This window comes from Mesoplodon mirus (assembly GCF_964341445.2).
Source record: "Mesoplodon mirus genome assembly, chromosome: 6".
Classification (NCBI taxonomy): Eukaryota; Metazoa; Chordata; class Mammalia; order Artiodactyla; family Ziphiidae; genus Mesoplodon; species Mesoplodon mirus.
Genome location: NC_138982.1, coordinates 121,994,156 through 122,013,945, shown reverse-complemented (window position 1 = coordinate 122,013,945; position 19,790 = coordinate 121,994,156). Strand labels below are relative to the sequence as shown.

The window sequence follows — 19,790 nt, the reverse complement described above, 5'->3', positions numbered from 1 at the left end:
ATATGTTGCTTGTGTGCCAAAGATAAGATTTTGTATTTAAAATGGCAGTTCTAGGTAATTCTTGTCAAGTGAAAACTTAAAAATTTAGAGGACATCGTTTCTAATATAATCACATCATATTTAAAGAGAAGCATTTATAAATGGCTATTAACATTGTTCATAAAAAAATGAAAAATATTCAATTCTTTACCTAAAATGTCAGCAGAAAAGCTTAGAAAACTCTTAAATTACTTCCTTTGAAAATGGAAAGAAAATGAATTCTAACTGATCTACATTCCTAACTACACAGTGATTTCTTCATGTGATCTTTGGAATTTTATTAATACTAAATAATGATAATTTAATTGTTCAATCCACTTCTTAGTAGAGCTAGGTCAAAACTACAGGGAGGTCTTATAAGCAGATCACAATAAACTTTTGCTATAATAGTACATAATATCATTTATGTAATAATATACTATGTTAATTAAAGATTTGTATGGTTCTATTCTTTTTACTTCCTTTTCCATCACTTAATTTTTAAAACTATTTTAAGAAATCCACCATTAATCTAGGCATGATTTTTAAAACCTATAGAGTCTAAAATAAGTAAATACTGTACTTCATGACAAAATTATGATTTAAAATTATATAAATAATGTAAGTGTATTTTCTTCTCAAAACTGATTACTACATTAGAGGTGCATTAGACCTGATGGTTTCTTTTTCCTAATGGTGATCAAAATGGGGTAAAGGCAATAATGTTTCTTACAAGCTTGGAAGACCAAATAACTAGTGGAGAAATGGTTAAGATGCAATTAAGCTATATTTTGGGACCACATGTAGCAGAGTGTCAGTGATGGAGAATGTGAGCACTGGAGACTGTCTGCATGGGTTTCAAACCTGGCTTCTTCAGATTCAAGATATGTGATCTCAGACAAATAACTAAATTTCTTAGACTCAAAATCTCTACATCTATAGAGTTCAATATCTCTAACTACAGGGGTCAAAGTCATTATGAAAAGCAATATTGAATGTAAAACACTTAGCACTCTATTATATGCTCAGTAAAAATGGGCTCTAAAAAGATTAGCTATTGATACAAAAATGTAAAATATAAAAATTAAGTTTAGGAAATTATCCCTTCCTTCAAAAATTCAGAAGGTAACTGTGGTTAATATTATAAAAACATCAGATATTATATTCTCCAATTAATCTCACCTTTATAAATGCCTTTGTTTTATTGCAAATAAGTTGGCTTTTCTGAAACAGAAGAAAGTAGAAAACAGTATGCACTCATTTCTCTCCTCTACCTTCAGTTATCTACTTTGAAAAAGTAAACAGCTTCTGAACACAAAGTTTCCTAGGAAGCTCCTCTTGAATCCTTAATTTCTTGAAAACAACATCACTTGTTTAAAAAATTAACAAACAAAACAAACAAGGAAACAACAACAACCAGAAAAACCTCACTGTTTTCTTGCCTGGAGACACTAAAACTTTCATTAAAATAAGATAAATCATCACTGAAGGCAGCTTATTTCTTCTTCCTCTGTCTTCTTCAGTTTTGATGCTGGATTTCCTAAAGTTCTCACTAGCAGGCTCACTTTCTGCATGGCTGAAGAGAATTAACAGAGGTAGAATTTTTTTAAACAGCTGCCATCATCTGCTTTTCTCTCCTTCTCTCAGTCTGGGCTGGGAGTATCTCCTGCTCCCTTACATTGATCTCCTTCCACCCCTGTCAACCTCCTGTGGTTACTAAATACATCTGAGAGTAGCCCATGAGTGTGGCATCTTCTGCATCTGCCTATCTTCCTCAAGTGACCCTCAAACCTGAGAGCACATCACAATTGTTCCTGGAGTATTTAAAACTGTACATCCCCAAATCCATTCCAGAACCATGGAATCTGATATCCAGGGTTGAGGTCCCTGTGTCAATATTTTTTAAAAACAACCCACCATTGTTCTAACCTCACCTTCCTGGCAGCAAACACTGGTCAGATCCAAAAACCTGGGTTACTGCTTACATGTCTTTTAATCCTCCCCTGCTAGTCGCTGCCATTGCAGTGTTGTCAACCTCACTCCTTGAAGACTAAACCTTAGCCCTGCCTCCAGCCCCTCATCAGGAATCTAATACGTTTGCCAAACCTCAGGTCTTGCCCCAAATGGACATTTCCCAGCCATGAAACTTAGATTTTCAAAATTAACTACATTTGTGATCAATGTCCCCAGTTTACCAACTGATCAAGGTACTACTGATAACTTACCAAAAATCCAAACTTGCCATGCCCCTGGGCAGGAGCCATGATTCAATCAGCAGCCTCTACAGTCAGCCTCTGAAGCCAAGTATCTTCTCAGTCTCCTTCTTGGCTTTGGAGACTAGATTTCTCCCTATTATCCACCCTTTCAATATTCAGCCAGCTTCAACATTATCCATGCTCTGCTTTAATTGTTTGATCTTCCTCCTTTTTGCAGAGTTCGGGGGAACCTTGTACCTCCAAAACACTAAAGAATTATTCCCATTTCTGATCCTACACTTCAGGGAGACAGTAGAGATATAAATAGGCATTGCCCTAGACACCTTTTCCCCAAACTGAAAATTAAAATTTGAACATTTTTCCCCACAGAGCATTCAGCATAAGGTAGATTGGCCATTGGCAATTTGATTATTTTCATCATCATAATGATTGGATTAGTCAACCAAATTGAGAGCCTGGAGATCAAATATATAGCAACTGATCCAAATTTTATTCAAGATTTAGCACAAAGGATGTATATAGAAGGTATTCTCAGCTTTTAATCTGCCGTGACTAAATCACACCATAGGAGATTTTCATACAGATGCTGGCATAATGAGATGGGAATTATTCTGTAGCCAAGAAGCCTCAGTTTTTGTTCCCCCACAGATATGTCGATTTAACAGTGAAATGTGAACCAAAAGTCGTTTATGAGAATTCCAGAATTCAGTTAAGAAGTTTCATACCTCAGGTGAGCACAAAGCCAAGGACAGCTGCACTGAAATGGACATGAAGGTCAAGTTCATTTTATCCTCCATCAACTCCTTCCCCAACACAGCACAGCTCAGCACAAATCTTGACTCACTACTTCTTCCTTGGAAGGAAAAAGAAGGATGAAACATGCATCCAGTGTCCCAGCTTTTCCAAGAGCTGCTTAAGGGACTAGTTTCTGTCTCACCTCATGTGGATAAGTGATGGAACTGGTATTGTTTGGATGCCTGAGAGATACTGAGGTCAAAGAGAATTGGATACAGCTTGCTATGGCCAGCAGGGCTTGATACAATTGGGAGAAAGTGCACAATTCAAGGCTTCTCCCTAAGGATGGAAAGAAAGAAGTGCAGCATGCTTCCAACATTCTGTTTCAAGAGCTTCCCCAGCAACGGGTATATGTCTTGCATGAATGAGGAGCTGGTGAGCCAGCACAATTTGCATGGTCTGTGGCTGCAGAGAACAAGGTATAGTTGGGTGACTTGCTGTGGTAGGATCAGAGAATGTGCAGCGCCACATACAGACACCAGAGAGAGCAAAAAATTAGACACCACTGAAAAAGAAACTTGCAAGGTTCTAATTGCTCTTGAACAGTCAATGAATCTCATACTAAATCAAAAAGGAAATTAAAAAATATCTTGAAACAAATGAAAAAAAAAAAAAACACGACAGCAACATACCAAATCTTATGGGATAGAGAAAAAGAAGTGCTAAGTGGAATAACCTAGAAGAAAAGGATAAATCCCTAGAAACTTACAATCTACTAAGACTGAATCATAAAGAAATACAAAATCTGAACAGATCATTTACTAGTAAGAAGATTGAATCAGTAACCAAAGACCTCCCAACAAAAAAACCATGACTCACTGGTTTTACTGGTGAATTCTACCAAATATTTAAAGATGAGTTAATACTAATCTTTTTCAGACTCTTCCAAAAATTGGAAAAGAAGGAACACTCACTTTGATACCAAAGCCAGACAAAGTCACCACAAGAAAAGAAAACTACAGTCCTGATAATATACCCCTGATAATATAAATGCCCAAATCCTTAAGCAAAATACTAGCAAACCAAATTCGATGGAAAATTAAAAGGATTATACACCATCACCAAGTGAGATTCATCTCTGGGATGCAAGGATGTTTCAATATATAAAAATCAATCAATTTGATACACCACATTAACGGAATGAAGGCTAAAAACAACAGAATCTTCTCAACAGATTCATAAAAAGTTTTTGACAAAATTCAACACTCTTTCATCATAAAAGACACTCATCAAAATAGGGATAGAAGGAAATTACCTAAATCTAATAAAGGTCATACAAGAAAAGTCCAGAGTAAATATCATACTCAATGATGAAAAAGTAAACGCTTTTCCTCTAAGATCAGGAACAAAACAAGGATGCCCCCTCTCACCACTCTTATTCAACTTAGTACTGGAAGTCCTAGCCAGAGCAATTAAGCAAGAAAAAAAAATACAATGTATCCAAACAAGAAAGGAAGAAGTAAAATTATCTGTTCACAGGTGGCAATATCTTATATATAGAAAACCATAAATTCCACAAAAAAACCTGTTGGAAATAATAAAATAATTCAACAAAGTTACAGGATACAAAATCCACATAGAAAGATCACTTGTGTTTCTATACACTAATCATCCAGAAAGGAAATTAAGAAAACAGTCCCATTTACAACAGCAGTAAAAAGAATAAAGTACTTAGGAATAAACTTAATCAAGGAGGTAAAAGACACAGTGAAAATAATAAAACATTACTGACTGAATTTAAAGACAAATAAATGGAAAGACATCTCATGTTCATGGATTTGAAGACTTAATATTGTTAAAATATAATAATGTAATATAATAATGTCCATACTACTGAAAATGATCTATAGATTCATCACAATCTATCAAAATCCCAATGATTTTAAAAGAAAAAACAATCCTAAAATTCATATGGAACAACAAAGGACCCCAAATAGCCAAAACAATCTTGAGAAAGAGAACAAAGCCTCATGCTTCCTGATTTCAAAATATATTACAAAGCTACAGCAATCAGTACCAGTATAGTACCAGCATAAAAATAGACATACAGACCAATGAAACAGAATAGAAAGGTCACAAATAAGCCCACACATATATGGTCAAATTATCTTTGACAAGGATGTCAAAACTACACAACGGGGAAACAATATAGTCTCTTCAACAAATGGTGTTGGTAAAACTAGATATTCAGATGCAGAACAAAATTGGGCCTTTACGTTACACCATACACAAGAAATAAACTCAAAATGAATTAAAGACTTAAACATAAGACCTGAAATCATAAAACCCCTAGAAGAAAACATAAAAGGAAAGCTTCATAACATTGGTCTTCACAATGATTTCCTGGATTTGAAAACAAAAGCACAGGCAACAGAAGCAAAAATCAACAAGTGGCAGTATATCTCATTGAAAACTTTCTATACAGCAAAGGAAACAACAGAAAACAACAGAATGAAAAGGCAACCTAAAGAATGGAAGCAAATATTTGCAAACCATATATCTAATAAGGGGTTAATATCCAAAATATATAAGGAGCTCCTACAAAACTCAATAGCAAAATAAACCGAATAAAGAGTGGGCAAAATACTCAAATAGATATTGCTCAAAAAAAAAAAAGGCATACAAATGGCTAAAGGGCATCGTTCAACACAGTAATCATCAGGGAAATGCAAATCAAAATCATAATTGCCATTACCAAAAAAACAGAACATTATAAATGTTGGTGAGGATGTGGGGAAATTGGAACCCTTGTGTGCTGTTGTTTGGAATGCAAAATGGTGTAGTCGGTACGGAAAACAGTATGAAGCCTCCCTAAAGGCATAAGAAATAGAACTACCATATGATCTAGCAATCCAATTTCTTGGTATTTATCCCAAAGAATTGAAGTCAAGATCTCTAAAAGATACACACTCCTATGTTCATTGCAGCATTATTCACAATAGCTAAGAGGTGGAAACAAACTAAATGTTCATTGACAGATGAATAGATAAAGAAAATGTGGTGTATATATACAGTGGAATATTATTCAGTCATTAAAAGAAGGAAATCCTATCATAGGCAACAACATGGTTGCACCTTGAGGACATTATGCTAAATGAAATAAGCCAGTCATAGGGGGACAACTCCTGCAGGATTTCACTTATATGAAGCATCTAAAATATTCAAACTCGGAGTCAAAAAGTACAATGGTTGTCAGAGGCTGGGAGAGAAAAAATGGGGAGTTACTGTTCAGTGGGTATAGAGTTTCAGTCATGCAACTTGAAAGAGTTCAAGAGAGCTTCAGTACAATACTGTGCTTATAGTTAAAAATACTGTTCCATATATTTAAAAAATTGTTAAGAGAGTCTATCCCATGTTACATATTCTTTATCACAATTAGAAGAGTACATTCAAATTCTAGAATACATTGAGTTGTGCCAACTGTTAAGAGGGTAACAGTCTATTTTTTGCTTTTAATTTAGTGTAAACCAAGGACTTTCCATTCAACTGAACTTTGATTATTTTAATACATATTATACAGATGTATTAAATATTTATGAAGGTGTGGGTTCAAGCAAGATTTTAAGAGGTAAGTTAAAACAAATATACAGTCCATTATCAAAATGAAAATATGTGGAAAACTTTTTGGAGTGATGCACTTTCCCTTTGATTTTTTTTTTTTTTGAGGTTGTATATCTGGCTTTATTTTCTTCCAGATATGTAGCAATATGATTTGTGAAATAACCCATTCTCTTATCGATGCAAGAGGATTTTTTTTATTGGAGTGTAATGGCTTTACAATGTTGTGTTAGTTTCTGCTGTACAACAAAGTGAATCAGCTATATGTATGCATATATCCCCTCCTTCTTGGACCTCCCTCCCATCCACCACCATCCCACCCATCTAGGTGATCACAGAGAACTGAGCTGAGCTCCCTGTGCTATACTGAAGGTTCCCACTAGCTATCTATTTTACACATGGTAGTGTATTTATGTCAAACCTAATCTCCCAATTCATCCTGCCCTCTCCTTCCCCTCCATGTCCACACATCTATTCTGTACATCTGTGTCTCTATTCCTGTCCTGGAAGTAAGTTCATCTGTACTATTTTTTTAGATTCCACATATATGTATTAATATATGATATTTGTTTTTCTCTTTCTGACTTACTTCACTCTGTATGACAGACTGTAAGTCCATCCACATCTCTGCAAATGACCTAATTTTGTTCCTTTATACAGCTGAGTAATATTCCACTGTATATATGTACCACATCTTCTTTATCCATTCATCTGTCGATGGACACATCTAGGTTGTTTCCATGACCTGGCTATTGCAAATAGTGCTGCAAGGAACACTGGGGTCCATGTGTCATTTTGAATTATGTATTTCTCAGAGTATATGCCCAGTAGTGGGATTGCTGTGTCATATGGTAGCTCTAATTTTAGTTTTGTAAGGAACCTCCATACTATTCTCCACAGTGGCTGTATCAATTTACATTCCCACAAACAGTGTAATAGGGTTCCCTTTTCTCCACACCCTCTCCAGCATTTATTTTTTGTAGATTTTTTGATGATGGCCATTCTGACCACTGGGAGTTGATACTTCATTGTAGTTTTGATTTGCGTTTCTCTAATATTTAGTGATGTTGAGCATCTTTTCATGTGCCTCTTGACAATCTGTATGTCTTCTTTGGAGAAATGTCTATTTAGGTCTTACACCCATTTTTTGGTTTTGAACTGAATATGAGCTTGTACTTTAAGTTACTGAAAGAAAAAAGAAAAACTGGTCCTGATTATAAAAATTAATAATTTAGTGCTCTGTGTAATCAAACTTCTTAGTAATAAAGGATGTACTATTTCACATGATTCTCTTCTAATTGCTGTTTTAAAAATCATGTGGAATTCTACTGTACTGTAAGTGTTGCTCCCCATTCAGCAAAATTCAAACAAACCCTAAAAACAGCTATTTTTTCTTCAACAATGAATCTCTTTTTTTTTTCTACTTTTATTATGCACTCTGCTTCTCAGTCTCTTGAAGGACTATTACTAATAAAGTTGGTAAAACAATGAGTAGATCAGGATGTAGTCTCACTAAATGAAAAGTGTGGATGGTATTGTTATTTTGTAGCCGTTTGTCGTTATGGACATAGACACCGATGGGAGCTGAGAAAGGGCAGGGAATACTCTAATAATACGTGTGTGACCACCCCACTTTATTCCATCTGGTCCCCAAATGAATAGACCCATTCATGGTAGCCAACAAAAGTAGGAGTGAAATTCCAGGAGGAAATAAAATAAGGATGAAGAAAAGAATGTGGCAGCGGAGTCCAGGGAATAACTAGTTTTCCTCACACTTTTGAGGAATAGTCAATAGTCATCTTAGCAGAGTTAAGATAAGGTTACAAGTGACATCTCTTATTAACATGTATATAAAGCTGCATTTATTTTAATAATTTTGGATTTTAAATTGCACTTGTGAATAATGAAAAATAGATCCTATAGAATAAATGTTTTGATTGACTCATTAATTTGAGAAATATTTAAGCATATGATAATAATAAGTCCTTTTTATTGGGTGCTTTTAATATGACACACATCATCCTGAGTGCTCTATGTGGATATCCTTATTTAATATTTTCAACAAATCTACAAAGTATGCATTACAGGAGAAGAAAATGAGATCTAAGAAGTTAAATGACCACAAGTCCACAAAGCTAGTTAGTGTTGGAGATAGAAACCAGACCCAGACCCTCCGACTTCAAACACAATGCATTTATTCATTGTGCTTTAAAAGCCCCAAGTACAAGTATAATCACGAGTATACATAAAACAGATGAACTCATGGTAAGTCACATTTGGCTTAAATAAATGGACCAGCCATTTCATAATCTACTTATTTCTGTAGTTGATAAATCTAGTTCCTTAAAATTATGTCAACATAAATATTTACAAAGGTGGACAAATAAGCCAGTTCATATAAATTTCTCCAAGGGCTAATGTGATATTAATAATAAATTTTAGCATACTTTGATCACTTGCAATATGCAAAGTAGTGTTCTCAGCACTTTAACTCAAAAAAAAAAAATTCTCCCCTAAACCATATTACACAGGTGCTATTACAATCTTTATTTTACAGATAAAAACTAAATTCATAGAGGTTAACTGCCCAAAAATGATAGGTGTAAATTACCCTCATGTTCCCTTCTCTTCAGATACCATTTGCGTGAATGCCATTTTTACTTATTTTCACATGCTTAGATCATCAGAAATACATCACTAAATCTTAGAATCATTATATATAGTGATGTCAATAATGCATACATAATTATCATAAAAATGCAATAAACGAAATATACAAATAGAAAAGCATCTAAGAAAATGAATTTAAATTATAACAAATAGGTAGTTGTTTAATTTTTAAGGTCTTTTTGAAATATAAATGTATTTCAAAGTTTTTTAAATTAAATATTTTAATTTAACTTGAAAAATATGAGAAATGTCATTAGCTGTTAAAATTACATTTTAAATTTAAAAATAATACCTTTTTTAAAGATATGTAAAAATGTCTTACCTCCAGCATCTAACCCATGCCTGATATATTATAAAAATTTAGTATTTGTTGATTTAAATTTAAACCAGCAAGTTTATATATCATGGTATCATAGTAGTTAATTAATGGAGATCAATAGCATTTCTTATAACTCTAAAGTTATTTTGTTTTGTAACAATGTTGATACTTTCTTGATTCAAAATCCTATCTTTTTTCTAAATATTTTATCGTTTCTTATTGTGAGAGATGTGTACACAATTACTTTTATTAAATTATATTTCAGAATAAAGATAATTATCTTTATCACGTGGAAAATATATAGATATTTTAATTAAATCAAGGAAAATAAGATTATGTAAAGGAATTATAAGAAAATAAAAGTATCCAGTACCATAAAATAGCTCTTATATACTTGATTAGGGGTAAGTTAGTATGAACAAATTTTAAAGGCATTTTTCAGTCATTTTTATATACAGTCATGATGTAAAAGTTCTCTGACTGGTAAAAAATTTCAGAGGAAGGTGAGCATTTCATACGGATAGATGATATAGAATGCAATAGAGTCTTCCAAATAAGTGTGGAAATCAGGGTAAATCAGAATAGATTAACAGAATAGTAGTCAAAAATGTTTTCTTTAAACTGAGTGATGATGGTAAAATATTCAATTCATTGGTGGTAATAATTAACAGTACTGGGTATGGAAGTGGCTCCATTAATGCTTTATTCTAAAAATACATAGATATATTTATGTATCCTCAAAGAAAGACAACAAAAACAGCCTGTATGAGCATGCTGAAACCAATTACAAGTTGACAAGCCAGGAAAATTCATTTCTGTGTGTGTAGTTGTTAACACCATTCTTTATATCCGAAGTGCTTAGCTGTTCTTCTGTTCCCAAAGAACTGTTAATAGCATATCCCCAATATTGGAGCTTAGCAGTTTAAGGACATGTTTTTAAAACTGAATCACACAAAAGTGGGCATAGATATAGATGAAGTTATGTAATAAACATAGTGGATCTTCCTGAATTGTCAACTTATCCTACAACAAAAATAATTGTATTGTGGACACAGAATTAAATAATATATACAAACATTTTTCACAGTAAAGCACTTTTATTAAAATGTGTGCTTTTATTAGAACACTTTCATGTAGTGTTAGAAGTACCCACTCATTCACTTCTGTTGATAGGGGTATGTTATATGGAAAAGTTTAACAAGCACTGGCTTAAGGTGTTAGACTTCCCAGAGGCTCTTGAAGATTCCTCAGTGATAGTGCCTGGAAAAATTAAGAACTACTTCCTCAGTATTCCCATGGCATTTCTCTCATATCTATCAATTCCAAAGTAATTTTTTTATAATTCATTAACCTGAACTTTTCTAACAGACTAAGAGGGGAACTTGGTTATTTCTTCTCCAGCATTTAGCACCATACCAAATTCATAGTGAGCACTCAATACAATGTGTTGTCTATATTAGAAATCCTTTATACCACACAAAGAAGCTAATCTAATTGTAGAATTTCTTCTCTTATGAATAGGATAAAATAAATAGTTTTGAGCTAGATCTGTTGAATTATACTCTGTAGAAAGTCTGTTATCCTTGCCCATTGCCCTCATCCCAAATTCCTCTGAATTTTAATTATGCTTCCCAGCTTTCCTCTTTTGCAAAACTTATTCACCAAAGCCTTTATTGTTAGAAGACAAATGAGTTAATTCACACAAGTGTGGCTGCTTGGCAACTTTAATATCCGTAGCAATATTGTTTTTCAGTAAAAGGCACTGGATTTTCTTAAGGAATTATTGCCTAAAAGTTTCTTGTGTCAGGTAGAGAAAAATCCAGGCTTTAGAAATTATTAGGAAATTGTTTTTTTTTTCTTTCAACTCCTGCCCTGACTCTTTTATGTAGGCAAACTCTATTGATATATTTACTCACATCTTAATTCATGCATGCAAAAATTGATTAAAAGTTTCCCATGCTCTGACACAATGGCAGAGGCTCAGAAAGCGTTAAGTATAGTCTCTGCGTTTTCAGGGCTTACAATCCAGTTGAGCAGATCAAGGAATAATAGCTAGCATTCACTGAGCACTTACTATATACCAGTCACTCTTTCATGTGGAAATTACTTATTTACTCACAAACGTTTATGGAAGGTGTTATACCAAACCAGAGGAAACTGAAGCACTGAGAAGTCTCATAATACATGGAGCCAGAAATGAATCTCATGCTGACTCTGGAGCCTCTGTTTTTAACCACTGTCTTCTACTACCTTTGTGGATGCATAAGCTAATATTCTCTCCGCTGCATCTGTGGCTCTGGGACTCTTTCTAGTCACAACTTTAAGAATCTGATAAAAGATTTACAAAGCCTCAATAGATAAAAATGTTCTACACCATTTCTAGAAATTTATGTGTAACTCTGAAGCGTATTAGTGAATATCAGGACATAAACCCCAGACTAGCTAGACTAGTGCAATAACATTAGACAACATGGGAACCCACCACATCACAACAATGAAGGGTGCCATTGAACCAGTAGCCACATTCAGATCCTACCAGAAGCCATGCACCCCCCCCAAAAAAAACTCCATTGCTATAGAAAAGAAAGAAAGAGAGGCAGATAGGTTTGAAACAAAGTTTCTAGAATATTCACATGCTTTAAGCAGCTAGACATTTATGGACTACAAAGATTTTAAATATGACAACCATTTGGGTTACACAGTTACATATGCTTGTAGAAGGAATCTAAATAACCAATGTAGTCCTTTATGAGAAAATACTGAAAGAATGAAATACAACTTTATTGGGGAAAAGAGTAAGATATAAATCAATGCTTATTCATGGTTTTCTTTCCATTAGATTTTACTGAAATTATCATGCGTGTAATCACATTTTTTCACTAATTTCTACATGATAAACACAGAATTTTTCAATAGTTTATGTAAGTATCTTTCTTCAGAACTCAATAATTAACAGTGGTGCTTTGTCTCCAATCTGCAAGTGTGATACCTTTCATAAACTTGAATCTGATACCCAGTTCAAACTGTCGAACTAAAATGCTAAGCCATTGCTTCTTATCCTTTTTTTTCATTATCACTCCCACTAAGAAACTTTTAGGCCTTTACTTCCCTAATTTCTCCCCATGAAATTTTAATATTTCAGATATTCTCTATACTTGTTTATGTACTGTATGGCTATCTTGGGCTTTATAAATTTAAAAACTAAGAATTTTTCTGTCCCTGAAAACAAATTTTTACCATGTAGGAGGCAATGTCACCCCTTTGAGAATGTATGTGCTAAATAATAAATTTCTATAAAAGTAAATTTTATATAACAATGCTTTTTTTGTAAAGCATCATGTGAGTACTTCTTATTTCTCAAGCACTATATTAACCCTTGAAAATAAAAAATCTAGAAAGATAATATCTTTTGTAGCTAGAATTAAAATGGAAAAGAGATAAGATCAATATCTGTAGAAACAATCCTTAAATTGTCTAGGATTATTTTGAGGTCCTACAGCTATATGGGTAGAAAGCCAAAGAAATACCCTTATTTCTACTATTGTGATCGAGTTTAGCCTCTGCTAGTGTGGCATGGGAAATACCTGATAGAATCAAACTCATGTTTTGTTTTATAACTGTTTAACTTGTATGTTTCTTAGAGGAATTTTTTCCATAAAAGAATGGATCTTTTTTTATATGTGTTTACAGTGTATGTAACTAACAATTAAAAATGAAAATATAATTTATCAAACCACATATATGTAATAATTTGAAACATTATTATTATAGGACAAGAGATATTTATTTTAAATAAATTAATTATAGGACTAATGTTTTTAGTTAACAGTAGGATCAGATAAAAAGATTGATAGATCAATTGATAGATCAATAGATTGATTGATGAATGGATAGATGGATGGATGGACAAATCAATAGATAAGTGAATAGATATATATGTACATATAACAGTCATTCATTTTCTTTTGTAGCTTCTCTCTGGTCAAATAATCCTGGCACAATTAGGATTTTTTCCAATCAAGTTACTGCCACTTTTCTTATACAATCTGCTGAAATTGATTATATTGGCTTTAATGCAACATACACTGCATTTAACAGCAAAGTGCTTAATAGTAAGTACTGTTTATTCCTTAGCCTTTGAATCTTCAGGTGCTTTAATACTGTAATGGAATTTTAAAAGTAGCAGGACCTAGTATTTTAGAACAGGGTCATTATCTGTTTCATTATGCAAGTTCTTTAATGAGTATCTCTTAAGTATACTTTTCTCCATTTGATACTTGCAAAGAAATGAGAAATTAGAAAATAGCTCACATTCTTGAAAACAATCAAATAATCAATTTGAAAACAAATTATAAATCAATAGGAAAATTAAACTTTTATATACTGCAAGTATTCAAAGCTTTAAAACTTAGCATAAAACTAATTCTGAGAATGTTCCACATCAACCTAATTTTGACCAGAGTATTAAGTTTAGTAAATAAATAGGGGGAGCAAAAAATTTGAGACAAAGTTTATGTGGGTAAGCCAACAGAGGTAAGATATAAAAATTAAAGAACAATAAGAACAAGATGCTTGTCTTTGCTGAAGCCCTAATGGAGTATAAGAAACATAAGAACACAGTTGGCAACAAAATGATGTGTTTTTTTTTTAACTAAATGGAATTAAACAGTTAAAATGAATTTAAAAAATGATTTTGTGCATGCAACTTAATTATAAACTGTGTGAGTTTATGTTATTTTCAATTCAATCTATTATAATTAATCATATTGTTGACTACATTTGAAATATTTTATTATTTTTTTAAATTTACAGATTATGAGAAAATCAACTGTAATTTTGAAGATGGCTTTTGTTTCTGGATCCAGGATCTAAATGATGACAATGAATGGGAAAGGATTCAGGGAAGCACCTTTCCTCCCTCTACTGGTCCAAATTTTGACCACACTTTTGGCAATGATTCAGGTATAATTCATATTTAATTCATAAACTAAAAGAAAAGTGTCATGTGCTGTTCTACAGTTCAAAGTGAGCAGTATTAAATGTAAGACAGTCTTTTCAGATTTTCTTTTTTTTTTTGATCATGGACTAATAAATGAATTTAAATGAAAATGGTAATCAAGTAGGCAAGTAAGAGTATTTCAAGAAATATATTTTTTACCCTATATATTCATGAAATATTGAAAAGTACACAGAGGCCGTTAGAGACAAAGAAACTTGGGTTGTCACCCTAGATTTGCCATTTATTATTAACTAAGGGGACTTGTGGGAGGTAAATAACTGTTCTGAACTTTGGTCTACTCTGCCTTAATTGCCATTTTCTGATTGTTCATTGCTAGTGTATAGAAATACAATTGATTTTGTATGTTGATCTTGTACCCTGCAGCCTTGCTGAAACTGTTTATTAACTCTATTAGTTTTTTAAGAATTCTTTAGAATTTTTAATAGGTCAAGATCATACCATTTTGAAATACAGATAAAAAGGCAGGTTTACTTCTTCTGATAAGCTTTCTTAGTCCGTCAGGGCTGCCATAACTAAATACCACAGACTGGTTATCCTAAACAATCAATATTTATTTTTCACAGTTCTGGAGACTGGAAGTCTGAGGTCAGGGTGAGAGTATGGTATGATTCCGATGAGAGTCCTCCTTTGGTTCACGGACACCAGCCTCCTTACTGTACCCTCACATAACAGAGAGAGAGAACATAAGAGAGAGCTCTCTCCTGTCTCTTCTTATAAGATCACTTATATTGACACTATCATAAGGGCTCCACATTCATGACCTAATTACATCCCAAAGGACCTATCTCCAATATCATCACATTGGAGTTTATGATTTCAGTGGGGGGGTGGGGGGGACAACCATTCAGTCCATAGCAGAAAAACTATGGAAGAGCTGATTCTAAAGCATGGTCCCAAGGGAAAAGTGTTGTTTTGTAGGTATATTTTTCACATGAGTGGGATATTAGAACTGGATTTCAGGTGGAGACATTAATATTGAGGCAATAAAATTTGAGAAGACCAGAAATTATTGGGAATTATCAGGAGATAAGGAACTCATAGTGAGAAGACCAACCATGTAAACCTTGGAAGCATGTATTCATAATACTAAATACAATCTAATTACAAACCTAGAAGTAATATGGATCTTACAAAGTAAGGAAAAGGACAGAATAGAAATTCATGCATGTAGATAATTTTCTTAGACAAAATCTATCCTTTAGTATCTCTTTTTACCAATGAGAATTCAATTCAATTCAAAGAACACATATTAAAACCTCTCTCTAACCAGGTATGGGTCTAGGCATTGAGGACACAGATCACATCACCATTTCTACAAAGTCTTCTGGAACCTCCAAGTTAAAATCTTCCTTTCCGTTAAACACTAAAGCACCTCTTTTGTTTTTCCTATCACATGGCCTTATATCTGCTTACTTATTTGTTTCTTTCCAACACAGTGCCCTCTTCAGAAACAAGAACCTTGTCTTTTTCATCTTTGAATTGCTAGCGTATTCTCAGTGCCTGAATCTAACTAACATGTAAAATTATTTTTAAATACATGAATGAATGTCTACAACTTTTACTCAGTAAGTCATTTCTAAATAAGTGATTGACTACATGAAATTGCTTATAACATAGTAATAGCCTGAGCACATGTGCATTGTAATTTATTATTAATAGCCCCTTATATTACAAAGATCAATATCCTTGTTTTTATAACCTGAAAAGTAAATGGCTTGAGTTAATGTCAATTGTGAATGTCATCTAGTAAGAGTACATTAAAAAGTTATTTTTTTCATGGTAGAAATGTATCTGAGTAATCCTGATTCCTTAGAAAATACATCCCCAGAATAATAAAATACAGTTCATCATACTACTTCAAATTGAAAGTATTTCTTAATAAAATGTGACTAATTTTAATCTATTTCCCTATGAAATCATTGAAAGTTCCTCTCAATGTGTTTATTCACTCCTTTATTTAAGAAGTATTTTTTGAATGCAGGCCTTATTCAAGTCCTCAGAATGTATCTGTGAATATAAAAGAGATTTTCTCCTCCCGTGTAACACATATTTTAGCAAAGAAAAACAGAAAATAAGCAATATGCATGACAAGTCATTACATTTTGGGGGTCTGTTTAATGTGAATGAGTACTCTGGGAAAATACAGAGCTTAGTAAGTTCAGTGAGGAGGGCAGGTGTTAAGGTGCTTTTGCAAATTAAACTAGAGTCATCAGTTCAGGTCTCATTGAAACAATAAGTGACATTTGAATCAAAACTTCCAAGAAATGGAAGGAATTAGCCATATAGATTATTTCAGACAGAGGAAACAAGCAGAGTAAAGGCTCTAAAGGGAGCATGCCTGACCTGCTTGAAGAAAGGCCAGGAAACCAGCATGGCTGAAATGGAATCAATAGGGACAGTAGCACCTAGATAATAACAGGTCTTCCATGGTTTTGGCTTTTTCCCCAGTGAAATTAGGAGCTATTGAAGTTTAAGTGTAGGAATGAGAGAGTTCACACTGACTGGTAGAATATTTTATGGCAGGGCAAGGTGTTGTCAGAGAGACCAGTGAAAGGTTACCACCTAATCCAGAAAAGAGGCCATGGAACTCTCAGATATAGTGAGAAGAGGTCAGATTCTAGATATAATCTGAAAGTAAAGTTAACAGGATCCTGCTAAACTAGTTACTATTGTGGACCTATAGACAAAAAAAGGTGCATTGCATAGATGGCCAATCTCATTAGACCTACATGCTTAATACTGAAAATTATGACATGCATCATCTCATACATAATTTATCTCTTTTGAATAAGTGATTTCCAGAACCTGATCCTCTATGGATAAATTAGTATTCTCCACACCTGAAGACTAACCCCAAGTGATAATCACCCAACCCTCTAAAGAATCCTGACCTAAAACAGTCAAATAATTTGACCAGTTTTTTTTCTTAACTGTAATAAAAAAAAATGTCTCTACCACACTTGGACAAGGATAGTTAGAGGAAAGTGCAGAAAGCATTTATATCTACTGACTATGGCAGATAGCTTTTACATAGCTGAAATCTTTGATGTTCAAATTATCATTTTCTCCTTTTATGTCATCATAATAAGAGATAAAAATAATTCCACTGATATTTGAAGACTATAAGTACGTTACAGGAGAAAAATGGTTTCAGCTTGCCAACAGATTAAATAACGAAAGAAATAAAATGAAACTGACCAAAGTGAAAGAGGTTGAATGTCAGGTGGAGGTTTTAAATAGTTGGGTTGGAAATGGAGTCTCAGGAGAAAGTCGTGTAGCAGGAGTTATTTAAAATGAGATGAGTTAGAGCAGTTCAGAGCCCACCAGAGGCAGCAGTGTAATGAGAACGGATGAGAGGCCTTAATAGGTCCTTTCCAACTCTCATACCAGTGATTTCATAACCTACCAGTCATTTCCCCCCAAGGGGCATTTTTCTTCCAGCATGCTTTTTTATGTGTCAGAACATTCTGCCTCTGAGATGGAAGGGAATTAAATCTCTCCCGCTGTTCCTCTTACCCATGCAGGATTTTTTGGTTTTTTACCTTCACTTTAAATGACAGGAAAGTCTATATGAAACAGATAAACTTTGAATTAACATTGCTTTAGGGAAGAACATCTAAGTCCCTTAAATTTCTGAGTCCTTCTGAAGGAGTTTCTCCTAGTGGAGCACCGGCTCCTGAATCTCTGTTTTGTCAATGCTCAGTTTCTCTGTACTTCTCAGAAACAAAGGGAATTGGTGGAGACGGTGGCCCTGATACAGGGCAGCATCTTAGTGTGCTCAGCAGTGGTCCGTTTTTTTCAGAACGTTCAGGGAAAATGAGGTTAGTAACATGTGAAAACTTAAGAAATGGAGGAGTCACAAAAGAGCTAGCGGAGCCAAAGAAAGCAGTTTTTGTTGGCCTTTCTCAGTGAAATCATAATTGTTCTAACACCTGGGGGCTAGCATAGTGTAGTAGTAAAGATCATTAAAATAGAGACCCTGAAATCCTAGCTAGGTTTAAATTTGAGCTCTGCCATTTAGACAAGTTATCTATCTACTATCTCAGTTCCTTCATCTGGAAAGTGGGTCAATGATAATAGAACCTGACTTTGGAGGCATGTTATGAACATTAAATTAGTATGTTGGAAAAAAACTTAGGAAAATACCTGGCATATGAAAAATGTTTTATAAATGTTAGGTATTAAAACTACTTTCTTTTCATACCACAGATGTATTCAACAGAAACAAATTAGCTGTGATATTTTTCTAAATACTACTGTTCAGTTTTCAAAAGTATATTAAGTCTTTTGGATATCTGCATTTTATTTAGCTTATAAACTTATTCTAAAATAAGTAGAATTTTAGTGTTTCAAAGTAAAATTGTCCTTATTTCCTAACCTTTCCTGTGATGTTGAATTTCAGAAAATAATATTACTCTAATATTGATAGAATTTGCACCATTCTACAATCTAAACATTTCAATATTTATCTACCAGTTGCAATTAACTTTATATGCACCCACAAACTCACAAAGTGATTTATATAAGCTTGTTTTCTTCTTGAGAGGGAACTCCAAGTTTCCAGAAGGTTCTGACATCTCTGCGGTTTCTACATCAGCATCAGCACATGTCCAGCACTTCTTTTTATTTGGGCTGTTGGAGGCAGAGGTTAAGTTCAGTTCATAGAGAAATAAGCAGAAAAAGGGATAGGTAGAAGTTGTAAGAGAAACCATATGGCTCACAGCGAAGGCTCACTGAATGCTTAAATTACAAAATATTCTGGGTTTGAAGCTGACTCTGCGATTAATTCTAAGAGCTCTCAAAGATATTTCAAGAAAGCTGATGGATTTTAAAAGAAATTATCATTTAACCATATAATTCCCCATATGGTTATGGAAAATATCTATTTAATCATTTATTTTGTGCAGTACTTTAATAAATTTAAAAATTAAAAAAGCCAGTTGAATGAGTGGCAAGAATATATTAAACAGTATTAAATATAATAACAGTATTAAATATTAAATATTAAATAACAGTATTAAATATAATAACAGTATTAAATATAATAACAAGAAAATATTAAACAGTATTCAGCTAATCCGTATAGAGAACTCAAAAATGTACCTTGTCTTTCTTTTTTCCAAATTTCTAGCAAGTTTTAAAAGTCACATGTGACCATAAATACAATACACAAAGGAATACATTATGTGACATC

The 19,790-nt window shown here is 33.4% G+C and overlaps 1 protein-coding gene across 1 annotated transcript in view; it reads left to right on the top strand.

The window, feature by feature from the left end:
• TMPRSS15 (transmembrane serine protease 15) overlaps positions 1 to 19,790 on the top strand; it is a gene marked incomplete at both ends in the record, with an annotated part of 146,367 nt that overhangs the window by 43,761 nt on the left and 82,816 nt on the right. Inside the window, 3 exons of the mRNA XM_082625270.1 lie at positions 6,491 to 6,597; positions 13,548 to 13,688; positions 14,389 to 14,538. Of these exons, the coding sequence (XP_082481396.1) occupies positions 6,491 to 6,597; positions 13,548 to 13,688; positions 14,389 to 14,538 (398 nt within the window). The remainder of the gene's footprint in view (positions 1 to 6,490; positions 6,598 to 13,547; positions 13,689 to 14,388; positions 14,539 to 19,790) is intronic.